At 52.6% G+C, this 20729-nt stretch overlaps 2 protein-coding genes across 15 annotated transcripts; both read left to right on the forward strand.

Annotated features, from left to right (window-relative positions):
• Nucleotides 1-2658: 2658 nt before the first annotated feature.
• Nucleotides 2659-8271, forward strand: SLC39A1 (solute carrier family 39 member 1). Of its 4 annotated transcripts, none has more exons than XM_030824467.1 (4): nt 2659-3276; nt 4627-4845; nt 5023-5153; nt 6620-8269. In XM_030824467.1, exons 2-4 carry the CDS (start codon nt 4659-4661, stop codon nt 7274-7276), a joined length of 975 nt encoding a protein of 324 aa, XP_030680327.1. In that variant the 5' UTR covers nt 2659-3276; nt 4627-4658; the 3' UTR covers nt 7277-8269. The 4 variants fall into 4 exon arrangements, with proteins under 4 accessions (XP_030680327.1, XP_003259384.1, XP_004089934.1 ...); XM_003259336.3 differs by lacking the exon at nt 2659-3276 and adding an exon at nt 3739-3879 and having other exon boundaries at nt 6620-8271; XM_003259339.4 differs by lacking the exon at nt 2659-3276 and adding an exon at nt 3882-4197.
• A 461-nt stretch (nt 8272-8732) lies between these two features.
• On the forward strand, nt 8733-20136 carry CRTC2 (CREB regulated transcription coactivator 2). Of its 11 annotated transcripts, XR_004032656.1 has the most exons (15): nt 8739-9031; nt 12635-12736; nt 12812-12928; nt 13489-13550; nt 14199-14267; nt 14436-14539; nt 14970-14999; nt 15154-15233; nt 15358-15407; nt 15541-15785; nt 16137-16543; nt 18426-18695; nt 18910-18976; nt 19166-19352; nt 19482-20136. XR_004032656.1 is itself a non-coding variant. In XM_030824450.1 (14 exons), the coding sequence occupies exons 1-14, from the start codon at nt 8879-8881 to the stop codon at nt 19700-19702; spliced, it is 2097 nt and encodes a 698-aa protein (XP_030680310.1). In that variant the 5' UTR covers nt 8739-8878; the 3' UTR covers nt 19703-20136. The 11 variants fall into 11 exon arrangements, 10 of the variants coding, with proteins under 10 accessions (XP_030680318.1, XP_030680310.1, XP_030680311.1 ...); XM_030824450.1 differs by lacking the exon at nt 18910-18976; XM_030824451.1 differs by lacking the exon at nt 18910-18976 and having other exon boundaries at nt 15169-15233.
• The last annotated feature ends 593 nt before the right edge of the window (nt 20137-20729 follow it).

Consider the following 20729-nt stretch of genomic DNA (forward strand, 5'->3'; position numbering starts at 1 on the left):
CTTCGCGCGCCACGTGACTCGGAAGCTCCGGTTTCACCCAGGCGGGGAGTCAACAGCCCGCTGACCCCAGTGGAGCGGTGAGCCTCGCTCGGCAGGCGGCAGGGGCGCGATGGCGGGTTTCCCCATCCGCAAGCCGAGCAGTGTGGCGTTAACGGAGAACCGCAGCTGCGCGCACACGCTCGCTGTACGCTGCTCATTCACGGAGGGACACGGGGCAGGAAAACTGCAACAAGTTAAAAAGCCTTTTGCGTTTGGTTTGTTGTCTTATTGTTTGCATACAGTTACCAGGAACATTATGTCCCACACTTGTATAATTTACAAAACGTTTTCATAAACATTGCTCTCTTCCTTAATCCATAACAGTTCTGAGGCACACACGGCGGGTAATATTTTACAAATTTTACCTATGAGGAGGCAGATCCATGACTAGAAAGTAGTAATACCAAAACTCAGGGTTGATTGATTATTTTTATTTTTTTGCCTTGGTCTAATGTCTGATGGTCCAGGAATTCACTTCAAGTAAAATAATGGAGCTAAACTGATACAGGTATGGTTTTCAGTAGTATTTCAGAAAAGGGTAGCTGGGTGAGTAAAACAGTAGTTTGGAGTGTGAATCCCAGAACTCAAACTGCTATTAATTATCCTTATGAAGATTTGAACAGGCTAAGAGTAAAAACAGGAACAAGGTCTAGTCAGGCATTTTCATGTTACTCATATAATTCTTACAGCAAATAGAGCTGACAAGTTTGTTTTTTTTTTCTTTTGAGACGGAGTCTCGCTCTGTCGCCCAGGCTGGAGTGCAGTGGTGCGATCTCGGCTCACTGCAAGCTCCGCCTCCCGGGTTCACGCCATTCTCCTGCCTCAGCCTCCCGAGTAGCTGGGACTACAGGCGCCCAGCTAATTTTCTGTATTTTTAGTAGAGACAGGGTTTCACCGTGTTAGCCAGAATGGTCTCGATCTGACCTCGTGATCAGTCGCCTCGGCCTCCCAATGTGCTGGGATTACCGGCGTGAGCCACCACGCCCGTCCGAGCTGACAAGTTTAAGTAACCTTCTCAAGGTTACCCTGTAAGTAGCTGAACCAAGATTTGGATGCTTCAGCCCATGTTCTTCACACTATCAACCCACCTTGTGGGGCTTTCTCAGATTTCTTATCTGTCTTTCCCGCTCATGTCTCTCCATCCAGAGAGACAAAGCAGCCTTCCCAGATTGATGCAGAGTTCCAAGGAAAGCAAAGCTGTTCTTGTTGAGATCATTCTGAGAGAAAGGTGGTTAAATACATTTCAAAGGGCTTCCTGCGGGCTGTATGTGCAGAGATGATTTGATTGGGGAATGTAGTTAGCTTCCGTTGATGTTAGAACTGGAAGGACCCTTTGCAGTCATCTGCTTGTTTAACTTCCTCCTTGCCCCTGATTTATCAAACTCTGGTGCGGAAAAATGACTTGCCTAAAATCATACATCAAGGTAAGGTAAAATTGAAGAGATCTATTGGGCCGGGTGTGGTGGCTCACACCTGCGGTCCCAGCACTTTGGGAGGCTGAGGCGGGTGGATCACCTGAGGTCAGGAGTTCAAGACCAGCCTGGTCAACATGGTGAAACCCCATCTCTACTAAAAATACAAAAATTAGCCGGGCATGGTGGCGGGCACCTGTAATCCCAGCTACTCAAGAGACTGAGGCGGGAGAATTGCTTGAAACCTGGGAGGCAGAGGTTGTAGTGAGCCAAGAGCATGCCACTGCATTCCAGCCTGGGCAACAGAGCAAGAGTCTGTCAAGAAAGAAAGGAAGAAAGGAGGAAAGAAGAAAGGAAGGAAGAAAAAAGAAAATAAATAAAATTGCCAAGAGATTTTAAATGTTCTCATCACAAATAAATATGTGAAGTAATGCATATGTTAATTAGCTTGATTTAGCCATTATGTAATGTACATATATTTCTTTTTTCTTTTTGAGACGGAGTCTTGCTGTGTCGTCCAGGCTGGAGTGCAGTGGTGTGATCTCGGCTCACTGCAACCTCTGCCTCCCCGGTTCAAGCGATTCTCCTGCCTCAGCCTCCTGAGTAGCTGGGGTCACAGGCATGCGCCACCACGCCTGGCTGATTTTTGTATTTTTAGTAGAGACAGGGTTTCACCATGTTGGTCAGGCTGGTCTCCAACTCCTGACCTCGTCATCTGCCCGCCTCGGCTTCCCAAAGTGCTGGGATTACAGGCGTGAGCCACTGCGCCCGGCCCAATGTACATATATTTCAAAACATCATGTTGCACATCATAAATATATACAATTATTAGTCATATATGACATATATGTATGTGTATAAATAAATAAATATATATATATTTGACAACTATAAAGGTAGAACTTGGACCAGAATCCAGGTTTCCTGACCCCCCCAGTCATAATAATTCCTTGTTAATGTTACCAATTACGAATAAATTTTTTGTTTTGTTTTGTTTTTTGAGACGAAGTTTCGCTGTTGTTGCCCAGGCTGGAGCACAATGGCGCGATCTCGGCTCACTGCAACTTCCGGCTCCCGGGTTCAAGCGATTCTCCTGCCTCAGCCTCCCGAGTAGCTGGGATTACAGGCCCCCGCCACCAGGCCCGGCTAATTTTTGTATTTTTAGTAGAGACGGGGTTTCACCATGTTGACCAGGCTGGTCTTGAACTTCTGTCCTCAGGTGATTCATCCTCGGCCTTCCAAAGTGCTGGGATTACAGGCGTGAACCACCGAGCCCGGCCCTTTAAGAAGTCTTCACATTCCTCTTTTACTTAAGGAATTACTGGGCTTCGTTTCTGGAGCCTTGTGAGAAGCATTACACTGTCCCTTTTTTTTTTCTTTTTTAAAATTAATTTTCCTGTAGGAAGCAAGATCCCATCTGTCCCTTCTTTGGGCAATGAAGCTTTTTTCACCTTTGCATAAAAGAATAGCTGAGCCCCCTTTTAAAATTTTCTTTTGTCCTTACCGTCCCTTGAGGCTAGAAGAGGATTCTCAAGGCACAGAGTTGTGGGCCACAAGAATCCAGGTTGAAGAAACGGTGAAAGTCCTGAGCTGAAACAACTACCTTGGGGTATTCAAGGAACAGCAAACAGCAAGCCGACCGGCGGGGGTGGCGGGAGCTGGGCTGGAAATCAGGTGGGAGAACCGGCCAGACGCCCGCAGGCGCGGTACGCAGATAGCCTGGAATGCGCTGGGGGCTCTTCCCTGGGAGCGGCTTCAGCACCCCGCATTCCGGTCCCACCACGTCCCCACCCACCTGGAGAAGGCGGAGGCTGCACTGAGTGCCGTAAGTAACAAGACATACCCTCTCTCTTTGCTTTCCCCCCTTTCCAATTCTGCCTTGTCTTTTTCCTTGTTGTGGGTGCTGGCGAGGGAAAGCAGGCAAGGAAGTTGGTCCCAAAAAGGGAATGCTTTCCCTTGGGCGCCAAGAGGCACTGACGGGGTGTCAGAGCCTTCTGAGAGACAGATGAGACTTTGGCCCAAGGCCAGGAAGATGTCCTCAGATGTGGGCCGGAAGACTTGACAATGCGGGGTCTCCCTCATTTAAAAATATCCATGTAATCAAAGCCTTTGTTGACTGGCCCGCTCCGGCCCCTCAGTCCTCCACAGATGCGCCCCAGGGCCCCAGCCCCGAGGTCCTTTCCTTAATATCCGCCCTTCCTCTGGCTCACTCTCCTCCGGTCTCCTGCTCCGCCCGCTCCCGCTCCCGGTCTCTGATTGCTCCTAACTCACGTCACTCCCGGTCTGTCCCCGCCCACTCGGTGCTGCCATTGGCAGTCGGGCGTGGGTACGCGGCTTCTGTGGGGGAGGGGGGAGCTATGGGAGGGGGCGGGAATTCCCGACTCCAGGCCGGAAGCGCGCGGAGACCATGTAGTTAGACCCTCGCGAGGTGAGTGCGGGCTCTCTAGCAGCGGGGTCCAGGTCGGCTGCCCAGGCCTCCCGGGGCCCGGGAGCAGGAGTCCCAACTCACGCATTCTTCATCTGCTTCCCGCGACGCTTGGCGGCCTCGCACCCCGCCTCCCGGAGCCCGGACTTTCAGGCACCGCCCTCAGTGTCGCCTCAGTCCGTCCCGGGACCGCAGACTCTTAGGGCCCCTCTCCCTGGCCATCTACCTCTAGGTCCCAGCCTGGGGCCTGAAGCGCTTGTTCTCTGCGCCGGGAAAAGGGGAACGATGGAGCGATCCAGCACCCAAACTTACCCTGTCCAGGTGGCCCACGAAGCTACCCATGACATCTCTGCACAGCCCCAGCCTTTTTGGCTTCACCCACTCCGTTCGGGAGTTGGGGACCTGGCCTCTACATTCCTTAGGGGAACTCCAGCTCCAGGTCCTCTTTGGAGGCGGCTCCTAGTTTCCTAGTTTTCTGGGGGCACCAGGTGAAAGGGTGATGAGATATCCATACAGCCTTTCTCATGCCTCGGTTTCCCCCTTGCAGTCTCCCTGAATAAGTCACTTAGGAAAGAAAGTGTGAGAAGAGAGGAATGTTCCTGGTACAGGAGTAGATGAGTCACCCTGGGTTGGGGAAGGTCACAAAGTGGCTGGGGCCAGGGAGCTGCACTCTGCTGACCAAGCTTCCCCATTCCTTGCCCCATCTTCCTTTGCATGATTTTTCCCAACCACTCTGGTCTGTCTTCCTAGGTCTGAGAGTCACTGGAGCTACCAGAAGCACCATGGGGCCCTGGGGAGAGCCAGAGCTCCTGGTGTGGCGCCCCGAGGCGGTAGCTTCAGAGCCTCCAGTGCCTGTGGGGCTGGAGGTGAAGTTGGGGGCCCTGGTGCTGCTGCTGGTGCTCACCCTCCTCTGCAGCCTGGTGCCCATCTGTGTGCTGCGCCGGCCCGGAGCAAACCATGAAGGCTCAGGTAAGCCTCTCCTTTTCTCCACACTGCTATGAATGCTTGGCTTAGGGAGGGCTCTGGGGCTGGGGGGAGTGACCAAAGGAGGAGGGAAAAGCAAGGGTAGCCATTGTTTGGGTTGGGGTGGTGGGCCCTGGAGGGGGTTCGTTTGCTTATTCCCCTCTGCGCTTCACCCCTATCCAGCTTCCCGTCAGAAAGCCCTGAGCCTAGTAAGCTGTTTCGCGGGTGGTGTCTTTTTGGCCACCTGTCTCTTGGACCTGCTGCCTGACTACCTGGCTGCCATAGATGAGGCCCTGGCAGCCTTGCACGTGACGGTGAGCACTGGCCTCGGCATGTGACATGCGGGAGGGGAATCACACACCTCTAGGAGTGTTGGTTTGTGGAGATTGATTCATGTGCCACTCCATGACTGTGTGGAAGGCTTTTGGCATGTGGTATGAATTGTGATTTTTTATTATGGGGCATAGTTCTATGTGTTCCCTCCCCCTTCCCCATTCCCTGTGTGACCCCTACGTGCCCGTTGAGACAGTAAGACACTTTTTCTCAGGTGTGTGACTTGCTCTGTGGGTTCTCAGTTCTAGTTACCAGCAAGTGCTCCAAGAATCATCTTCACTCTCTCACCACTTTCCTAAAGGGCTGGAGATAGAGGTCTCTGTAGGCCTGAGAAGGACAGGAGGCGATTCCCTGGTTCCTGGTGTTGCTGACCTTTTTAGACTTTGGCCCAAGGAAGTGGGCTGTGAGGAATGATCAAGTCCACGGCATAGGACTTGGTTTATTATAGGAAAAACGGAGGCCATTGGATAGTGGGGCAGGAAAGTCATCCTGGGCTCTTTCCTTTTTTCCTGTAAAACTGAGGAAGTAACACTGCATGTATCCCTTTGTGTGTCTGTGACTGAGTGACCTGTGTTTCTGTGTGACTGCGTATAAACCTGAATGTCCTGTGATATGTGGCTCTATGTATGAGTTTGGGGAGGTGGGCAATGTGTGACCTTTTCATGTATGTCTACATCAGTGACTCTCAACTAGGAGTGTGGCTTTGCCCCTCAGGAAACATTTGGTAATGTCTGGGGATATTTTTAGTTGTCACAGTGGGTAGGGGGATGGAGGGAACATTGTGTCTGCTATTGGCATCTGGTAGGTAGAGATCAGAAATGCTGTTAAACAATCCACAGTGCACAAGACAGCTCCCATGACAAAGAATTATCTGGCCCAAAATGTTTTTGTTTATTTGTTTGTTTTTGTTTTGTTTTGTTTTGTTTTTGAAAAAGAGTCTTGCTCTGTTGCCCAGGCTGGAGTGCAGTGGCACAATCTCGACTCACTGCAACCTCTGCCTCCTGGGTTCAAGTGATTCTCCTGGCTCAGACTCCTGAGTAGCTGGGATTACAGGCATCCACCACCACACCCTGCTAATTTTTGTATTTTTAGTAGAGACAGGGTTTCACCATGTTGACCAGGCTGATCTCAAACTCCTGACCTCAAGTGATCTGCCCGCTTTGGTCTCCCAAAGTGCTGGGATTATAGGCATGAGCCACTGCCCCTGGCCCCAAAATGTTAATAGTTTCAAAGCTGAGAAACTTTGGTCTACATGTAACACTGAGTGACACCATAATCTGTGTGTATGTATCATTCTGTGTCAGTGTTACCAATTCACTCTATCTTTGTGTGACTGAGAGTAGCCCTGTGTCTGTGTCAGACCCTAGGTCTGTGTAACTGGGCTTTCACCAGATTTTGCATCTCACTCTTCCTTCCCTGAACATTTTGCTGCTGCTTCTGCCCACAGCTCCAGTTCCCGCTGCAAGAGTTCATCCTGGCCATGGGCTTCTTCCTGGTCCTGGTGATGGAGCAGATCACACTGGCTTACAAGGAGCAGTCAGGGCCATCACCTCTGGAGGAAACAAGGGCTCTGCTGGGAACAGTGAATGGTGGGCCGCAGCACTGGCATGATGGGCCAGGGGTCCCACAGGCGAGTGGAGCCCCAGCAACCCCCTCAGCCTTGCGTGCCTGTGTACTGGTCTTCTCCCTGGCCCTCCACTCCGTGTTCGAGGGGCTGGCGGTAGGGCTGCAGCGAGACCGGGCTCGGGCCATGGAGCTGTGCCTGGCTTTGCTGCTCCACAAGGGCATCCTGGCTGTCAGCCTGTCCCTGCGACTGTTGCAGAGCCACCTTAGGGCACAGGTGGTGGCTGGCTGTGGGATCCTCTTCTCATGCATGACACCTCTAGGCATCGGGCTGGGTGCAGCTCTGGCAGAGTCAGCAGGACCTCTGCACCAGCTGGCTCAGTCTGTGCTAGAGGGCATGGCAGCTGGCACGTTTCTCTATATCACCTTTCTGGAAATCCTGCCCCAGGAGCTGGCCAGTTCTGAACAAAGGATCCTCAAGGTCATTCTGCTCCTAGCAGGCTTTGCCCTGCTCACTGGCCTGCTCTTCATCCAAATCTAGGGGGCTTCAAGAGAGGGGCAGGGGAGATTGATGATCAGGTGCCCCTGTTCTCCCTTCCCTCCCCCAGTTGTGGGGAATAGGAAGGAATGGGGAAGGGAAATACTGAGGACCAAAAAGTTCTCTGGGAGCTAAAGATAGAGCCTTTGGGGCTATCTGACTAATGAGAGGGAAGTGGGCAGACAAGAGGCTGGCCTCAGTCCCAAGGAACAAGAGATGGTCAAGTCGCTAGAGACATGATCAGGGGACATTAGGATTGGGGAAGACACTTGACTGCTGGAATCAGAGGTTGGACACTATACATAAGGACAGGCTCACATGGGAGGCTGGAGGTGGGCACCCAGCTGCTGTGGGATGGGTATGGAGAGGTCATAAACCTAGAGTCAGTGTCGTGTTGGTCCTAGTCCATTTCCGCACCCTGCCACTTGGAGTGGACCCCTTCTACTTTTCTTAGCGCCTACCCTCCTATCTATCTCCCTCTTCCCATCTCCCAGGGGACTAGTGCCAAATGGTCTCTCCCTGCCAATTTTGGTGTCTTCTCTGGCCTCTCCAGTCCTGCTTACTCCTCTATTTTTAAAGTGCCAAACAAATCCCCTTCCTCTTTCTCAAAGCACAGTAATGTGGCACTGAGCCCTACCCAGCACCTCAGTGAAGGGGGCCTGCTTGCTCTTTATTTTGGTCCCGGATCCTGGGGTGGGGCAGAAATATTTTCTGGGCTGGGGCAGGAGGAAAGTTGCTGCAGCCACCTACTGCTGCTGTACCCTAGGAATATGGCGACATGGATATGGTGTCCCATGCCCAGATGATAAACACTGAGCTGCCAAAACATTTTTTTAAATACACCCGAGGAGCCCAAGGGGGAAGGGCAATGCCTACCCCCAGCGTTATTTTTGGGGAGGGAGGGCTGTGCATAGGGACATATTCCTTAGAATCTATTTTATTAACTGACCTGTTTTGGGACCTGTTACCCAAATAAAAGATGTTTCTAGACATCTGTACAGTATCTGATTCATTTGTTTTGGGAAAGGGGTGGGCATGTGGCCAGCCTGAGAGGGCCTGAGTCCCAGATGTTTACAGCTGTTTTAAGATTCTTGGTCTCAACTGTTTTCACTCAGGCCCCGAAAGTCCCCTTCCCTGAAGTTGACCTAATTTTTCCTCCTTTGTGTCTTGGTACTTCTTTCCCGGTCTCCACCCCTCCGCTTCCCTTCTCTTCCCTCCCCTCCCGCTTCCTTTCCTCTCTTTTTAATCCCTCTCCCCTTTCCGTTCGTAGTCTCAGGACTAATTTAGAACTACTCTTCCCAGCTCGCCCCTCTCAGGGAGTAGCCGAGAGGGTGGAGCGAAGTCCCCAGTTTCCGGAGTCAGCAGGGCTGCTGGGAAGTGGAGTCCGCTTCCTCCCGGTGCTGCGTGACTGGAGATGTGAAGGAGTCTCGTAAACAAACTACAATTCCCGGCGGCCCCCGCGCGCAACAGGTCAAGGCTAGGCTGGGGCCGGGTTCGCGGTGCTCGCTGAGGCGGCGGTGGCTACGGCTGGAGGAGCCGGGCCGGGGCCGCGGCGGAGGCCGCGGCTGGTACTGGGAGGGTGGCAGGGAGGGACGGGGAAGGAAGATGGCGACGTCGGGGGCGAACGGGCCTGGCTCGGCCACGGCCTCGGCTTCCAATCCGCGCAAATTTAGTGAGAAGATCGCGCTGCAGAAGCAGCGTCAGGCCGAGGAGACGGCGGCCTTCGAGGAGGTGATGATGGACATCGGCTCCACCCGGGTGAGGGGCCGCGCCGGGGAGCCGGAGCAGAGCTGAGCAGTTATGGAGCGGAGACCGGAGAGGCGGGGCGGGGGCGGGCGCCGCAGCAAAGGAGGCGGAACGGAGCAGGGGACGCGGGCGCCGCCGTTTGGGAGGCGCAGGTTGAGGGCCGAGGGGCAGGAAGAAGGATTTTGCCGGGGGATACCGAAACACCGGAGAGGTTCGGGGTGTAGAGGCGACTGGGGGCCGAGTACGTGAGGCGGGAGTGGGCGGAGAGGGGGGATGAAGTCCGGCGGAGGTAGGAGGTGAGTGGTCCTTGTGCATCCCTGACGGAGTCCCCTGGAGCACGCTACTGAAGCATGCCTGGTATTGGGGTATGGCCTGGGAGGAGGGCTGCTTGTCTGTAACCTGGCTCCTCTGAGTTTCTGATCTCCTCCAAACTGGTCCCTCTGCCTTCTGCGCTTTGGTGCCCCCGGCAAGGGGCCCCTTGAGTGGTTTGAACGAGCGGTGCTGTGTATAGTGGGGCAGGAAGTCCCCTCCTGCGTCCCGTCCTTTTGCTTCCTTTTTCAAATACTTCTTGTGGTTTCCTGACGTGAATGAAGGTGAGGTCCATTGCTTGGTGTTTTGTCCTGGCCTCCTTGGAGGAGAGGTAGGGTTTTGAATCCTAAAACTGGGTAACCGACCATAAGTTGTGTGGAACTCTGTGGTTTGCTGAGCTTTCTAGGGAGATAGCTGCTTTGTGGGTCAGTGTGTAGGGTGCCTTGGAGGGTCTTATATGTGTAGGGAATATTCATTCCTAGGAAGTTCTTGAAAGAACTTTCAGGCCTCTGCCAGGCTGCCTCTGAAGCCCCCCCTGGCCTTGGTTTCTTGCTTTCCAAGGCTGGATGTCAGAGGGACCAAGGGGTGGGAGTCCGCCTAGGTGGTATGCGGTCTTAATTTAGGCACACATTGTTCTAAAACAACAGTTAGGTAAGGATATTGCAATGATTCCTCATGGCAGAGAGCTAGAAGGAATTTAAGGGTTGATGGTGGAACGTTACTACAACATCTCTAGCCTTTTTCTGCTGGTCTGACTGTGGTTGCATTTATGACTGTGACTGGTTGTATTTTTGTGTGTATCCCCCTTGACTCTGTTAGTCTTTTTTTTTTTTCTCGTCCTTTCCCCTTTGAGTCTCTAGGGACTATGTGCCCTAGTTTGTGGGAGTCAGAAGTTAGATGGGGAGGCAAATCTGGGAGGGTGTCTGCACGCATATGCACACTTACATGCATGTGTGTGCATAACCCACTGTAACCACTGTGAGGATTATGATCTAACTGTAGACTGCTCCCCTTTAGGAGCTTTTTCATCATGCTGGGGACAGAGACAGGAAGATGGGAGGCTGATCTTGATAGTGTGAGGCCCTGCCCTCAGGACTGTGATTCTAGCAGAGGCATGGTGGGATCTTAGGGCTTGTATGTGCAAAGAAAGGCTGTGCGAAACTCAAAAGCTGGGACTTCTCTTTACGGTGCCTCGATCTCTTAAAAGGCCCCTTCTACCCACCTTGCTCCTATTGGTTAATTTCTCAGCTACACAGAAAAGTCTAGTGGGCATACATGGCCAGGGAACCCAAAAGTCTAGAGCTAGGGACAAGAGATCTGGGACTCAGCCTGTTATCTGGCCAGGTGGGAGGGCTCATTTGAGACAAAGATGGCCATGGAAGGCTATACCACTGAGATACTGGGGTTGCCATATATGTTGATAGTGGTCTTGAAGTGGTCCAGAGGTTAGCACAGTGCTCACAAGGCTAACCTCCTGGAACGGAATGTCAGTTCTAATGTTGGCTTCTGTACAAGAGTGTGACCCTGGAAGCTCTTAGAACTTGCCCCTCCTCAGCTGCCCTCCTCCCCATGGCCTTGCCCTGGGCCTGTTTATTTGGCTGGTGGCAGGGGCTGAGCCTTGGAAATAGATGCTCACCTCTCACAGAGATAGGATATCTGTACACAGGCTAAACCCATGCCAGGCTGTCCTACGCCTATGCCAGACATATCTCCCCAAAGTGAGGATGAGACCAGGAAGATGGCCCTGGCCTATGCTAGAGTGGGCTACTGCTCTCTCTCCACCCTCCTCCAGGCTTCTCTGCCAATTCAAGAGCCTTAGGATTCAGTGGAAGAATGTCCCTTGGTTTTGGTGCTGTTTTTCCAGCTAGGAGAGCTGTCATTCCTTGGATGTTCTAGTTTGGGAGGTGCCGGCTTTCTATAGCCTTCCTGAGGCTGGGCAAGTGGCAAAGCCCAGAAGCCTGTGCTCTCCAGAGTGAGAAGGAAAGAGGCTGGCAGTAATGGCTCTGTGACATCCACCTGTGGCCTTCCTCTTAAGCTCTCAATTAGTCCTGGACGCATCTGGAAAGAAAGCAGAGGTTCCTAATAGGCACTCCGCCTTGTGAGTAGCCCGGGGGCTCCTGGCAGCCCCTCAGGGACTCTGCTTAGAGTGATGCCAAATGAGACAGGCCCTCAGCAGAGTATCTGTCTCTGCCTGGCAGGATGATGTCAAGCAGTAGTGATATCATTGATGAGGGCAGTCTGCAGATGGGCTCTGGTGGGTTATTTGCACCAAATCTCGGTGGACCTTTCAAACCCTAACACTAGCCTTTTTTTCTGGCAGATTATTTCTTTATTTTTTTTTACTTTTTTTTTTTTTTTGGTGACAGGATCTCGCTCTGTCACCCAGGCAGCTAGAGTGGAGTGACATAAACATGTCTCACTGCAGCCTCTACCTCCTGGGCTGAAGTGATCCTTTTTTTTTTTTTTTTTTTTTTGAGACAGAGTCTCGCTCTGTCGCCCAGGCTGGAGTGCAGTGAGTGGCACAGTCTCGGCTCACTGCAACCTCCACCTCCCAGGTTCACGCCATTCTCCTGCCTCAGCCTCCCGAGTAGCTGGGGCTACAGGTGCCCGCCACCACGCCTGGCTAATTTTTTGTATTTTTAGTAGAGACAGGGTTTCACAGTGTTAGTCAGGATGGTCTCCTGACCTCGTGATCCGCCCGCCTCAGCCTCCCAAAGTGCTGGGATTACAGGCGTGAGCCACTGCGCCCGGCCTGGAGTGATCCTTTTGTAGTAACAGAGTCTCACCATGTTGCCCAGTCTGGTCTCCAACACCTGGGCTCAAGCGATCCTTCCACCTCTGCCTCCCAAAGTGCTGGGATTACAGGTGTGAGCTACTGTGCCTGGCCTAGATTTTTTTTTTTTTTTGAAACGGAGTCTTCCTCTGTCACCCAGGCTGGAGTGCAGTGGCGCGATCTTGTCTTACTGCAAGCTTCACCTCCCACGTTCACGACATTCTCCTGCCTCAGCCTCCCGAGTAGCTGGGACTACAGGCACCCGCCACCACGCCCAGCTAATTTTTTGTATTTTTAGTAGAGATGGGGTTTCACCATGTTGGCCAGGATGGTCTCAATCTCCTGACCTCGTGATCCGCCCACCTCGGCCTCCCAAAGTGCTGGGATTACAGGTGTGAGCTACTGTGCCTGGCCTAGATATTTTAAAAGTAGTGGCAGCAGCAGCATATCCTGGTGACAGAGATAGCAAGGATGGCTGAAGGAAATAGTGCTCAGGACCCTCCTGACATTCCCACTTGTTCCCCGTGTCTCAGTTACAGGCCCAAAAACTGCGACTGGCATACACAAGGAGCTCTCATTATGGTGGGTCTCTGCCCAATGTTAACCAGATTGGCTCTGGCCTGGCCGAGTTCCAGGTGAGTAGACCCCAGCCAGGGAGGAGTGGAGTTTCTTAGGCTGCTTCCTCTGCTGACTTCAGTCCTTTTTGGCAGAGCCCCCTCCACTCACCTTTGGATTCATCTCGGAGCACTCGGCACCATGGGCTGGTGGAACGGGTGCAGCGAGATCCTCGAAGAATGGTGTCCCCACTTCGCCGATACCCCCGCCACATATCCTTCACGGGGGACTTGGGAGTGTCTGAAAGGTGGTGGGATGGGGTTCCTCAGGGACTCATAGGAAGCACTTGAAGTGTTGTGCAGTCCCATCCTTCTCTTGGAGCTCTTCTTTACCAAGCTTCCCTGAAAAGCGACCGTAGCCCCTGCGTCAGCACCTGCTCCTGTGATAAGGAGTTTTTGCTCCTAAGGCTGTGCCCCCGTCTCTGGCTGGCTCTGGCTGTCTTCACATCAGCTTGCTGCCAGAGGCAAGCCTTCCTTGTCTTCTGCTAAAGGAGATTGGGTCTCTTCTCGTCACTTTTCTAAGTTTTCAGTCTCAGAGACCTGCATACCTGTCTCCTCCAAGCCCTGCGTGAACATTCTCCTGGATTTTTTCAGCCCCTTTAGACCTGATTCCCTTTTTCTCTTCCATTCTTTGATCCCATTGTTGTCCCTTATAGAAGAGGAGAAAGGTATGTGTTTCTTGAAACAACTTATCTGTTGCCTCCATTGTTCTTTCCTCATTTGGCCTCTATCTCATCTGTCCTCTACTTTTTTCCTTAACTGGTGCTGTTCACATTGACAGCTCTCCCTATAGTCCTGCCTACTTATCTCCTCCCCCAGAGTCTAGCTGGCGAAGGTAAGTGTCCAGGGCGGGCAGAAGCTCCTGCCTACTCTCTGACATGTTTCTGGAGGGAGCTGCCCCTTCTGGGTTGGGGCGGGGATTACTGGGCTAAGGTTTCAACAGTACCTCTTCCTATAACGCCAGGGCTGAGAGAGGTGGAGGCAGTTGGAGTAGGTGGGTCAGAGTCCAGCCTTGGCCATGTTGACACGAGTGGTCAAGCCTCCCAGTCCAGCCAGAGCAGAACCAATGGGAACCGTAGCCAGGCTGGGGTGTGTGTGTAAGGGGGAGGGGAGAATGGCAGAGGGGCAGGTGAAAATGGCAACCTTCTGTCAAGGGTTGGTGCAAGATGTAGTGCTCTGGCACTTTTAGATTTCTGAAACTCTCCCCTCGTCCGTCTCACTTTCAATGCTGATACCCAGGAATGCTGCTGGGCTCCAAGATTCCCATTCAGCTGGTCCTGGCAGAGAGAAGTTTCCAGCTCTCTTAGATTGACGGGGGGAGGGGTCAATCATAGGCAGGAGAAGAACCAGAAAGAAAAGGGGATGATCTGGGTGCTCAGCCATCTTCACTTCCACCTTAGCTGCCCCACATTTTCCAACCCCTATGCCCACCTTCTTGTCCACTGCCAGTGTTCCTCCTCATGACTTTGTTTTTGTACCCCAGGACGATGCCCTGGGGCAATTTCCCTGCAGAGAAGGGGCAGTTGTTTCGACTACCATCTGCACTTAACAGGTGATGGCCTTTGCCTTCTTTAGGCCAGATCTCTTATCTGTAGTTTCTGGGGCCCTGCTCCCTCACCCCCACCCTGTTCCAGACCAGCTAGTGTTTTCCCTTGCTGGGCAGGGCATAGGGACCAGGAAGACTGTCACTGGTATCAGCTCATTCCTGCTCCCCCCATAGGACAAGCTCTGACTCTGCCCTTCATACAAGTGTGATGAACCCCAGTCCCCAGGATACCTACCCAGGCCCCACACCTCCCAGCATCCTGCCCAGCCGACGTGGGGGTAAGTGGCCCTGTCCCAGGGTTGGGAGTAACCATGGAGCTATTTATTTATTTATTTATTTATTATTATTTCTTTCTTTTTTGAGACGGAGTCTCACTCTGTCGCCCAGGCTGGAGTGCAGTGGCGCGATCTTGGCTCACTGCAACCTCCGCCCTCCGAGTTCAAGCGATTCTCCTGCCTCAGCCTCCCGAGTAGCTGGGATTACAGGCATCTGCCACTGCGCCTGGCTAATTTTTTGTGTTTTTAGTAGAGATGGGGTTTCACCATCTTGGCCAGGCTCGTCTTGAACTCCTGACCTCATGATCCACCCGCCTCGGCCTCCCAAAGCGCTGGGATTACAGGCTTGAGCCACCATGCCCGGCCTCCATGGAGCTATTTAAAGCAGGTAGGCAAGTGAGCACCGCAGCCAACGCCCCTGTATTCCTTGCAGGTATTCTGGATGGTGAAATGGACCCCAAAGGTATGTGTTCCTCACTGCTGTGGGTACTGAATGCCAAAGAATTTCTGGGCTGGTGTTGGGATTGTGTGCAGGTTCAGGGAGCAGGACTCCTTCCCGCCTGCTTCTGCTTCCTGTCCTGCCTTACTGGCTCTTTCTCCAACTCTCCCATCACCAGTCTTTCTCTTTCAAGTACCTGCTATTGAGGAGAACTTGCTAGATGACAAGCATTTGCTGAAGCCATGGGATGCTAAGAAGGTAGGAGGAGGCCACCAGGTGTCACCCACTAGTCTCTCTGCTATCCCCTTGCCATGGGGCAGGCCTTCCAGGGTTCTCCACTGAGCACTGTCCTCATTTTCCATATTCTCCCTTCTCTCCTCAGCTATCCTCATCCTCTTCCCGACCTCGGTCCTGTGAAGTCCCTGGAATTAAGTAAGTATTCCCTGAGGTTGGCTCAGAGGTGGGGAAAGGAAGTACAGGGAGATGTAGGAGACTGATCTCTGCTCTTCCCTGACCACTGCACCCCCCTCCTATTTACATCTTTCTTTTTCTCTCCTTCCCCTAGCATCTTTCCATCTCCTGACCAGCCTGCCAATGTGCCTGTCCTCCCACCTGCCATGAACACGGGGGGCTCCCTACCTGACCTCACCAACCTGCACTTTCCCCCACCACTGCCCACCCCCCTGGACCCTGAAGAGACAGCCTACCCTAGCCTGAGTGGGGGCAACAGTACCTCCAATTTGACCCACACCATGACTCACCTGGGCATCAGCGGGGGCATGGGCCTGGGCCCAGGCTATGATGCACCAGGTGAGTGGCTATCCTGGCCATGTGCCCCCTGGGTGCTGCCTGGCTGGAGGGATGAAGGGGAGGGAGGTTTGAGCACCTGAGATCCTGCTGTGATCACCCACACCGCCTGTCACCTCTGCACCCCAGGATTCCCTCACGGCAGTTCTCAGCCAGTGATAACTGGTAGGTGGGGTGTTTCCTAGAAAGAAGAGGAAGGGCAGCCCCCAGATGGGCAGTGCTGTCAGGGATAGAGTAGGGAGGACGTTGTGTTGCCGCTTTCATAGTCTGGTCACTGCCACCCATTCTGGGTGGAAAGGGGCTCAGTTCCCATCAGTAATGTTGGCATCTCTGGTTTTTTGTCTGTGCCTGCAGGACTTCATTCACCTGTCAGCCACCCATCCCTGCAGTCCTCCCTAAGCAATCCCAACCTCCAGGCTTCCCTGAGCAGTCCTCAGCCCCAGCTTCAGGGCTCCCACAGCCACCCCTCTCTGCCTGCCTCCTCCTTGGGCCGCCATGCACTGCCCATCACCTCCCTGGGCCACCCCTCACTCAGTGCTCCAGCTCTCTCCTCCTCTTCTTCCTCCTCCTCCACTTCATCTCCTGTTTTGGGCGCCCCCCCTTACCCTGCCTCTACCCCTGGGGCCTCCCCGCACCACCGCCGTGTGCCCCTCAGCCCCCTGAGTTTGCTCGCGGGCCCAGCCGACGCCAGAAGGTCCCAACAGCAGCTGCCCAAACAGTTTTCGCCAACAATGTCACCCACCTTGTCTTCCATCACTCAGGTATGCGTGGCTGCCTTCCCTGCACGTCTGTCTCCCTTCCCTTTTCTCCCGCCATGTTGTTTCCCTCCCACCCTCCTTTCCTGAAATACCTACTCTATACTCATCCCCTTCCATTCCTCTGTCCTCCACCTGCCCCATCTTTTATCCATCTTGTCTCCTCTTGCTTCACAGTGCAAACCCAAATGCTATGGTTAAGCTTTTTTAGTTTCAAACCCTGGCTCCACCTCTTACTAGCAGTCACCTTGGACAAGTTATTTAATTTCTATAAGCCTCAGTATTTTCATTTCTAAAACAAGGATGGTTCATAAGGATCAAATGAAATAACATACATAAAACACTTAGCACCACACATAGCCCAGGTAGATGCTGGACAAATAGTAGCTTACCCTTTCCTTTTATTTGCCTCCTCTGTTCCTATCTGTTTTGTGTCTGTCTTGTATCTCATGCCTCTATCCTGTCCCATCTCCTCCCCTGTATCCCCTCCTAATTTCATAGAATTCGTAGAATCAGAGAATTTTCCTACTGTGGAGCCCAATCCCTTCACTTAATAGATAAGGAAAGTGGGACCTAGAGGGAAAGTGACTTTTCCAAGTTTATCCAGCAAGTTAGGAAGAGTTGAGACTAGAACTCGAAACTCTTAGTTTAGGGCTTTTTCCACAGAGATGAAATTCTTAGCCCTTGTCTCCCTTCCTGTCCTTTTCTTCTCGTTCGCTATCTCTACTCCTCTTTTCTTTCATCCAAATGCTCTTTTCCCTCTCCTCTGCCCAACTTTTCCTCCTCCATTGCTATCCCTGGAATGTGTGTTCTGTGTTCCATCTTTACTCAGGTCCCCTCTTTTGTAGGAAAGACTGAGGCCAGATTAGCAAGGGCTCTGTTCCCAGAGTGTGGAGTAAGCTTGACTTCCCTTCCTTTCTTTCTCCTTTCCTTCTTTTCCCATTCCCTCTGGCCTCTTCAAGGCTACAGAACAGCAGTTCTCAACCTTAGTTCCTTATTTACTAACAATAAATAGTTCAAGTACCAAGGTTTAAGAATGGTTTACTTCTAAGGCTAGGCACAGTGTTTCATGCCTGTAATCCCAGCACTTTGGGAGGCCAAGGCGGGAGTTCAAAGCCCAGGAGTTCAAAACTAGCCTGGGCAATATGGTGAGACCCAATCTCTACAACAAATAAAAAATTACCCACGTGCAGTCGTGCACGCTTGTAGTCCTGGCTACTGGGGAGGCTGAGATGGGAGGATCACTTGAGCCAGGAAGGTTGACGCTACAGTTCCAACTATGATTGCACTACTGTACTCCAGCCTGGGCAACAATGAGGCCCTGTCTCAAAAAAAGAGAATAGTTTACTTCTGGAGTAGATTTAAAATTACCCCTGTGTTAGCCTCACTATATCACTTTCATTCTGATAGGCACTTTTTTTTGTTTGTTTTTGAGACGGAGTCTCGCTCTGTTGCCCAGGCTGAAGTGCAGTGGTGTGATCTTGGCTCACTGCAACCTCCCACTTCCTGGGTTCAAGCAATTCTGTCTCAGCCTCCCGAATAGCTGGGACTACAGACGCCCGCTACCATGCCCAGCTAATTTTTGTATTTTTAGTAGAGACGGGGTTTCACCACGTTAGCCAGGCTGGTCTTGAACTCCTGACTTCAGGTGATCCACCTGCCTCAGGCCTCCCAAAGTGCTGGGATTACAGGCATGAGCCACCACACCCTGCCAACTGATACGCATTTTTGAGTAACTGCACTCAACCCCAGGGATGCCTGTGAGAATGTGGAATGTTGTCATGTTTGTTTTGGGAATGGTTGTAGCTAAAGAAGGTGGGAAGCCCTGACTGAGAGTTCTTGGGGTATACATTGAATGGTAAGCTTCCCTCTTTTTACTTCTTTTCAGGGCGTCCCCCTGGATACCAGTAAACTGTCCACTGACCAGCGATTGCCCTCATACCCATACAGCTCCCCAAGTCTGGTTCTGCCTACCCAGCCACACACCCCAAAGTCTCTACAGCAGCCAGGGCTGCCCTCTCAGTCTTGTTCAGTGCAGTCCTCAGGTGGGCAGCCCCCAGGCAGGCAGTCTCATTATGGGACACTGTACCCACCTGGGCCCAGTGGGCACGGGCAACAGTCTTACCACCGGCCAATGAGTGACTTCAACCTGGGGAATGTGAGTACTCAGGCTCCTTGCTCAAAAGCAGGGGAGGGGATGAGGGTGGGTCAATGGGGCCTGAATGGCATGGCTGGTGCACTGTGAATGGGGAGATCTAGGTGGGGTGGGTGGTGGGGAGATCTCCTCTCCCCGGAGGTAACATAGCACTGCCAGCTTGGGGCTTCTCTCTTCCTGTGTTTGACCCTACTCCTGCCCCTCTATTTCTGCTCAGCTTGCTCTTTGATGACTTCTGCCTTGACCCGTTCTCTTCCTGGCATGCACATGCTCTGGCCCAGCAGGTACGGTGCCCATACTTACTTCGGGCCCCGTGCTCACTTCTGTCGCTCTGCTTGCTGCCACCTCTCTCTGTCATTGCCTCTGTTCCTGGGGTGGATGAAGGTTGCTGGGCAAAGGGGATATGTTAGCAGTGCTAGGCAGGACACCAGTTCTAAATCCTACTTCCTCAAGATTTGTCTATGTGTCCATAGCTGGAGCAGTTCAGCATGGAGAGCCCATCAACCAGCCTGGTGCTGGATCCCCCTGGCTTTTCTGAAGGGCCTGGATTTTTAGGGGGTGAGGGGCCAATGGGTGGCCCCCAGGATCCCCACACCCTCAACCACCAGAACTTGACCCACTGTTCCCGCCATGGCTCAGGGCCTAACATCATCCTCACAGGTGAGTGGGGGTGGGTGGTGATGGGAAATGGAAGGAGGAAGTGACACATTTCACTAATGAGTAGGAGATTGAGGGGTCTTGGAAAAGTTTACAGGACATGGGGTCCTCACCTGTCTCTTCTACCCACAGGGGACTCCTCTTCAGGTTTCTCTAAGGAGATTGCAGCAGCCCTGGCCGGAGTGCCTGGCTTTGAGGTGTCAGCAGCTGGATTGGAGCTAGGGCTTGGGCTAGAAGATGAGCTGCGCATGGAGCCACTGGGCCTGGAAGGGCTAAACATGCTGAGTGACCCCTGTGCCCTGCTGCCCGATCCTGCTGTGGAGGATTCATTCCGCAGTGACCGGCTCCAATGAGGGGACCTCATCACTATCCCTCTTCTTGGCCCCATCCCCCACCACCGTTCCTTTCCTCCCTTCCCCCTGGCAGGTAGAGACTCTACTCTCTGTCCCCAGATCCTCTTTCTAGCATGAATGAAGGATGCCAAGAATGAGAAAAAGCAAGGGGTTTGTCCAGGTGGCCCCTGAATTCTGCACAAGGGATGGGCCTGGGGGAACTCAAGGGAGGGCCTAAAGCACTTGTAACTTTGAACCGTCTGTCTGGAGGTCAGAGCCTGTTGGAAAGCAGGGGTAGAGGGGAGCCCTGGAGGCAGGGCTTGTCCGGATGCCTAGGGGTGGGCAGTGCCAGCCCCTCCTCACCACTCTTTCCCTTGCAGTGGAGGAGAGAGCCAGAGTGGATACTATTTTTTATTAAATATATTATTATATGTTAATAAAAAAATCTCATCAAACCCTTGGTGTGGTTGGTTATTATTTGGGGCATGGCTGGGGATCTAGGGAGTTATAGGGCCATGGGTCTTTTTATCTATTAGGCTTTTTGCATCTTCTTAGCACCACTGTGCTTTGTGGAAGGGCCCCACAGCCTCGGAATTTGTACCTAGCATGGATGTAGGCTTCCACGGCAGTAGGAAATCGCTTCATATGCCCTCCTGTCTGTCCAGGGCCCTGCTGCAGCATCAGATGGGGGCTTTGACTGGTCAGACAAGTTATTCGTCTTCCTCAACACCAGGCCTGGGAGTGAGTCGGGGTGAGGAGGTGATTGCTGGCTGAGCCCACAGGTCTGAAGTGCTCCTAGGTCTCAGGGAAGCCTTCATCTTCACTCCCTCAGTATGCATGAATTCACTTCAACCTCTCCGCTCTTCACCACTCATTCATTTTAGTTTTAATTAAACAGATCCTTCAGTGCCATGCATGTTCTGAAGGTTTTCTTTCTGGATTGGGTTGCTAACCCTTGGACCAGCAGTGTGGGCCTCCACACCACTCACTCCCCCAACCAGCATAGTGAGAAGAGTAGTGCCCCGCAGTTACCTTACCCCCACCTCCA

Source organism: Nomascus leucogenys, chromosome 12, assembly GCF_006542625.1.
Source record: "Nomascus leucogenys isolate Asia chromosome 12, Asia_NLE_v1, whole genome shotgun sequence".
NCBI classification, from domain to species: domain Eukaryota; kingdom Metazoa; phylum Chordata; class Mammalia; order Primates; family Hylobatidae; genus Nomascus; species Nomascus leucogenys.

Bases quoted from the DNA above. Each gene is read 5' to 3' on its own strand.
- SLC39A1 (XM_030824467.1), top strand. From the start codon at position 4,659: ATGGGGCCCTGGGGAGAGCCAGAGCTCCTGGTGTGGCGCCCCGAGGCG. The intron at 4,846-5,022 runs GTAAGCCTCTCC...ACCCCTATCCAG, and splicing joins AGCAAACCATGAAGGCTCAG to CTTCCCGTCAGAAAGCCCTG. The intron at 5,154-6,619 runs GTGAGCACTGGC...TTCTGCCCACAG, and splicing joins TGGCAGCCTTGCACGTGACG to CTCCAGTTCCCGCTGCAAGA.
- CRTC2 (XM_030824450.1), top strand. From the start codon at position 8,879: ATGGCGACGTCGGGGGCGAACGGGCCTGGCTCGGCCACGGCCTCGGCT. The intron at 14,268-14,435 runs GTGATGGCCTTT...CTCCCCCCATAG, and splicing joins CTACCATCTGCACTTAACAG to GACAAGCTCTGACTCTGCCC. The intron at 19,353-19,481 runs GTGAGTGGGGGT...TTCTACCCACAG, and splicing joins GCCTAACATCATCCTCACAG to GGGACTCCTCTTCAGGTTTC.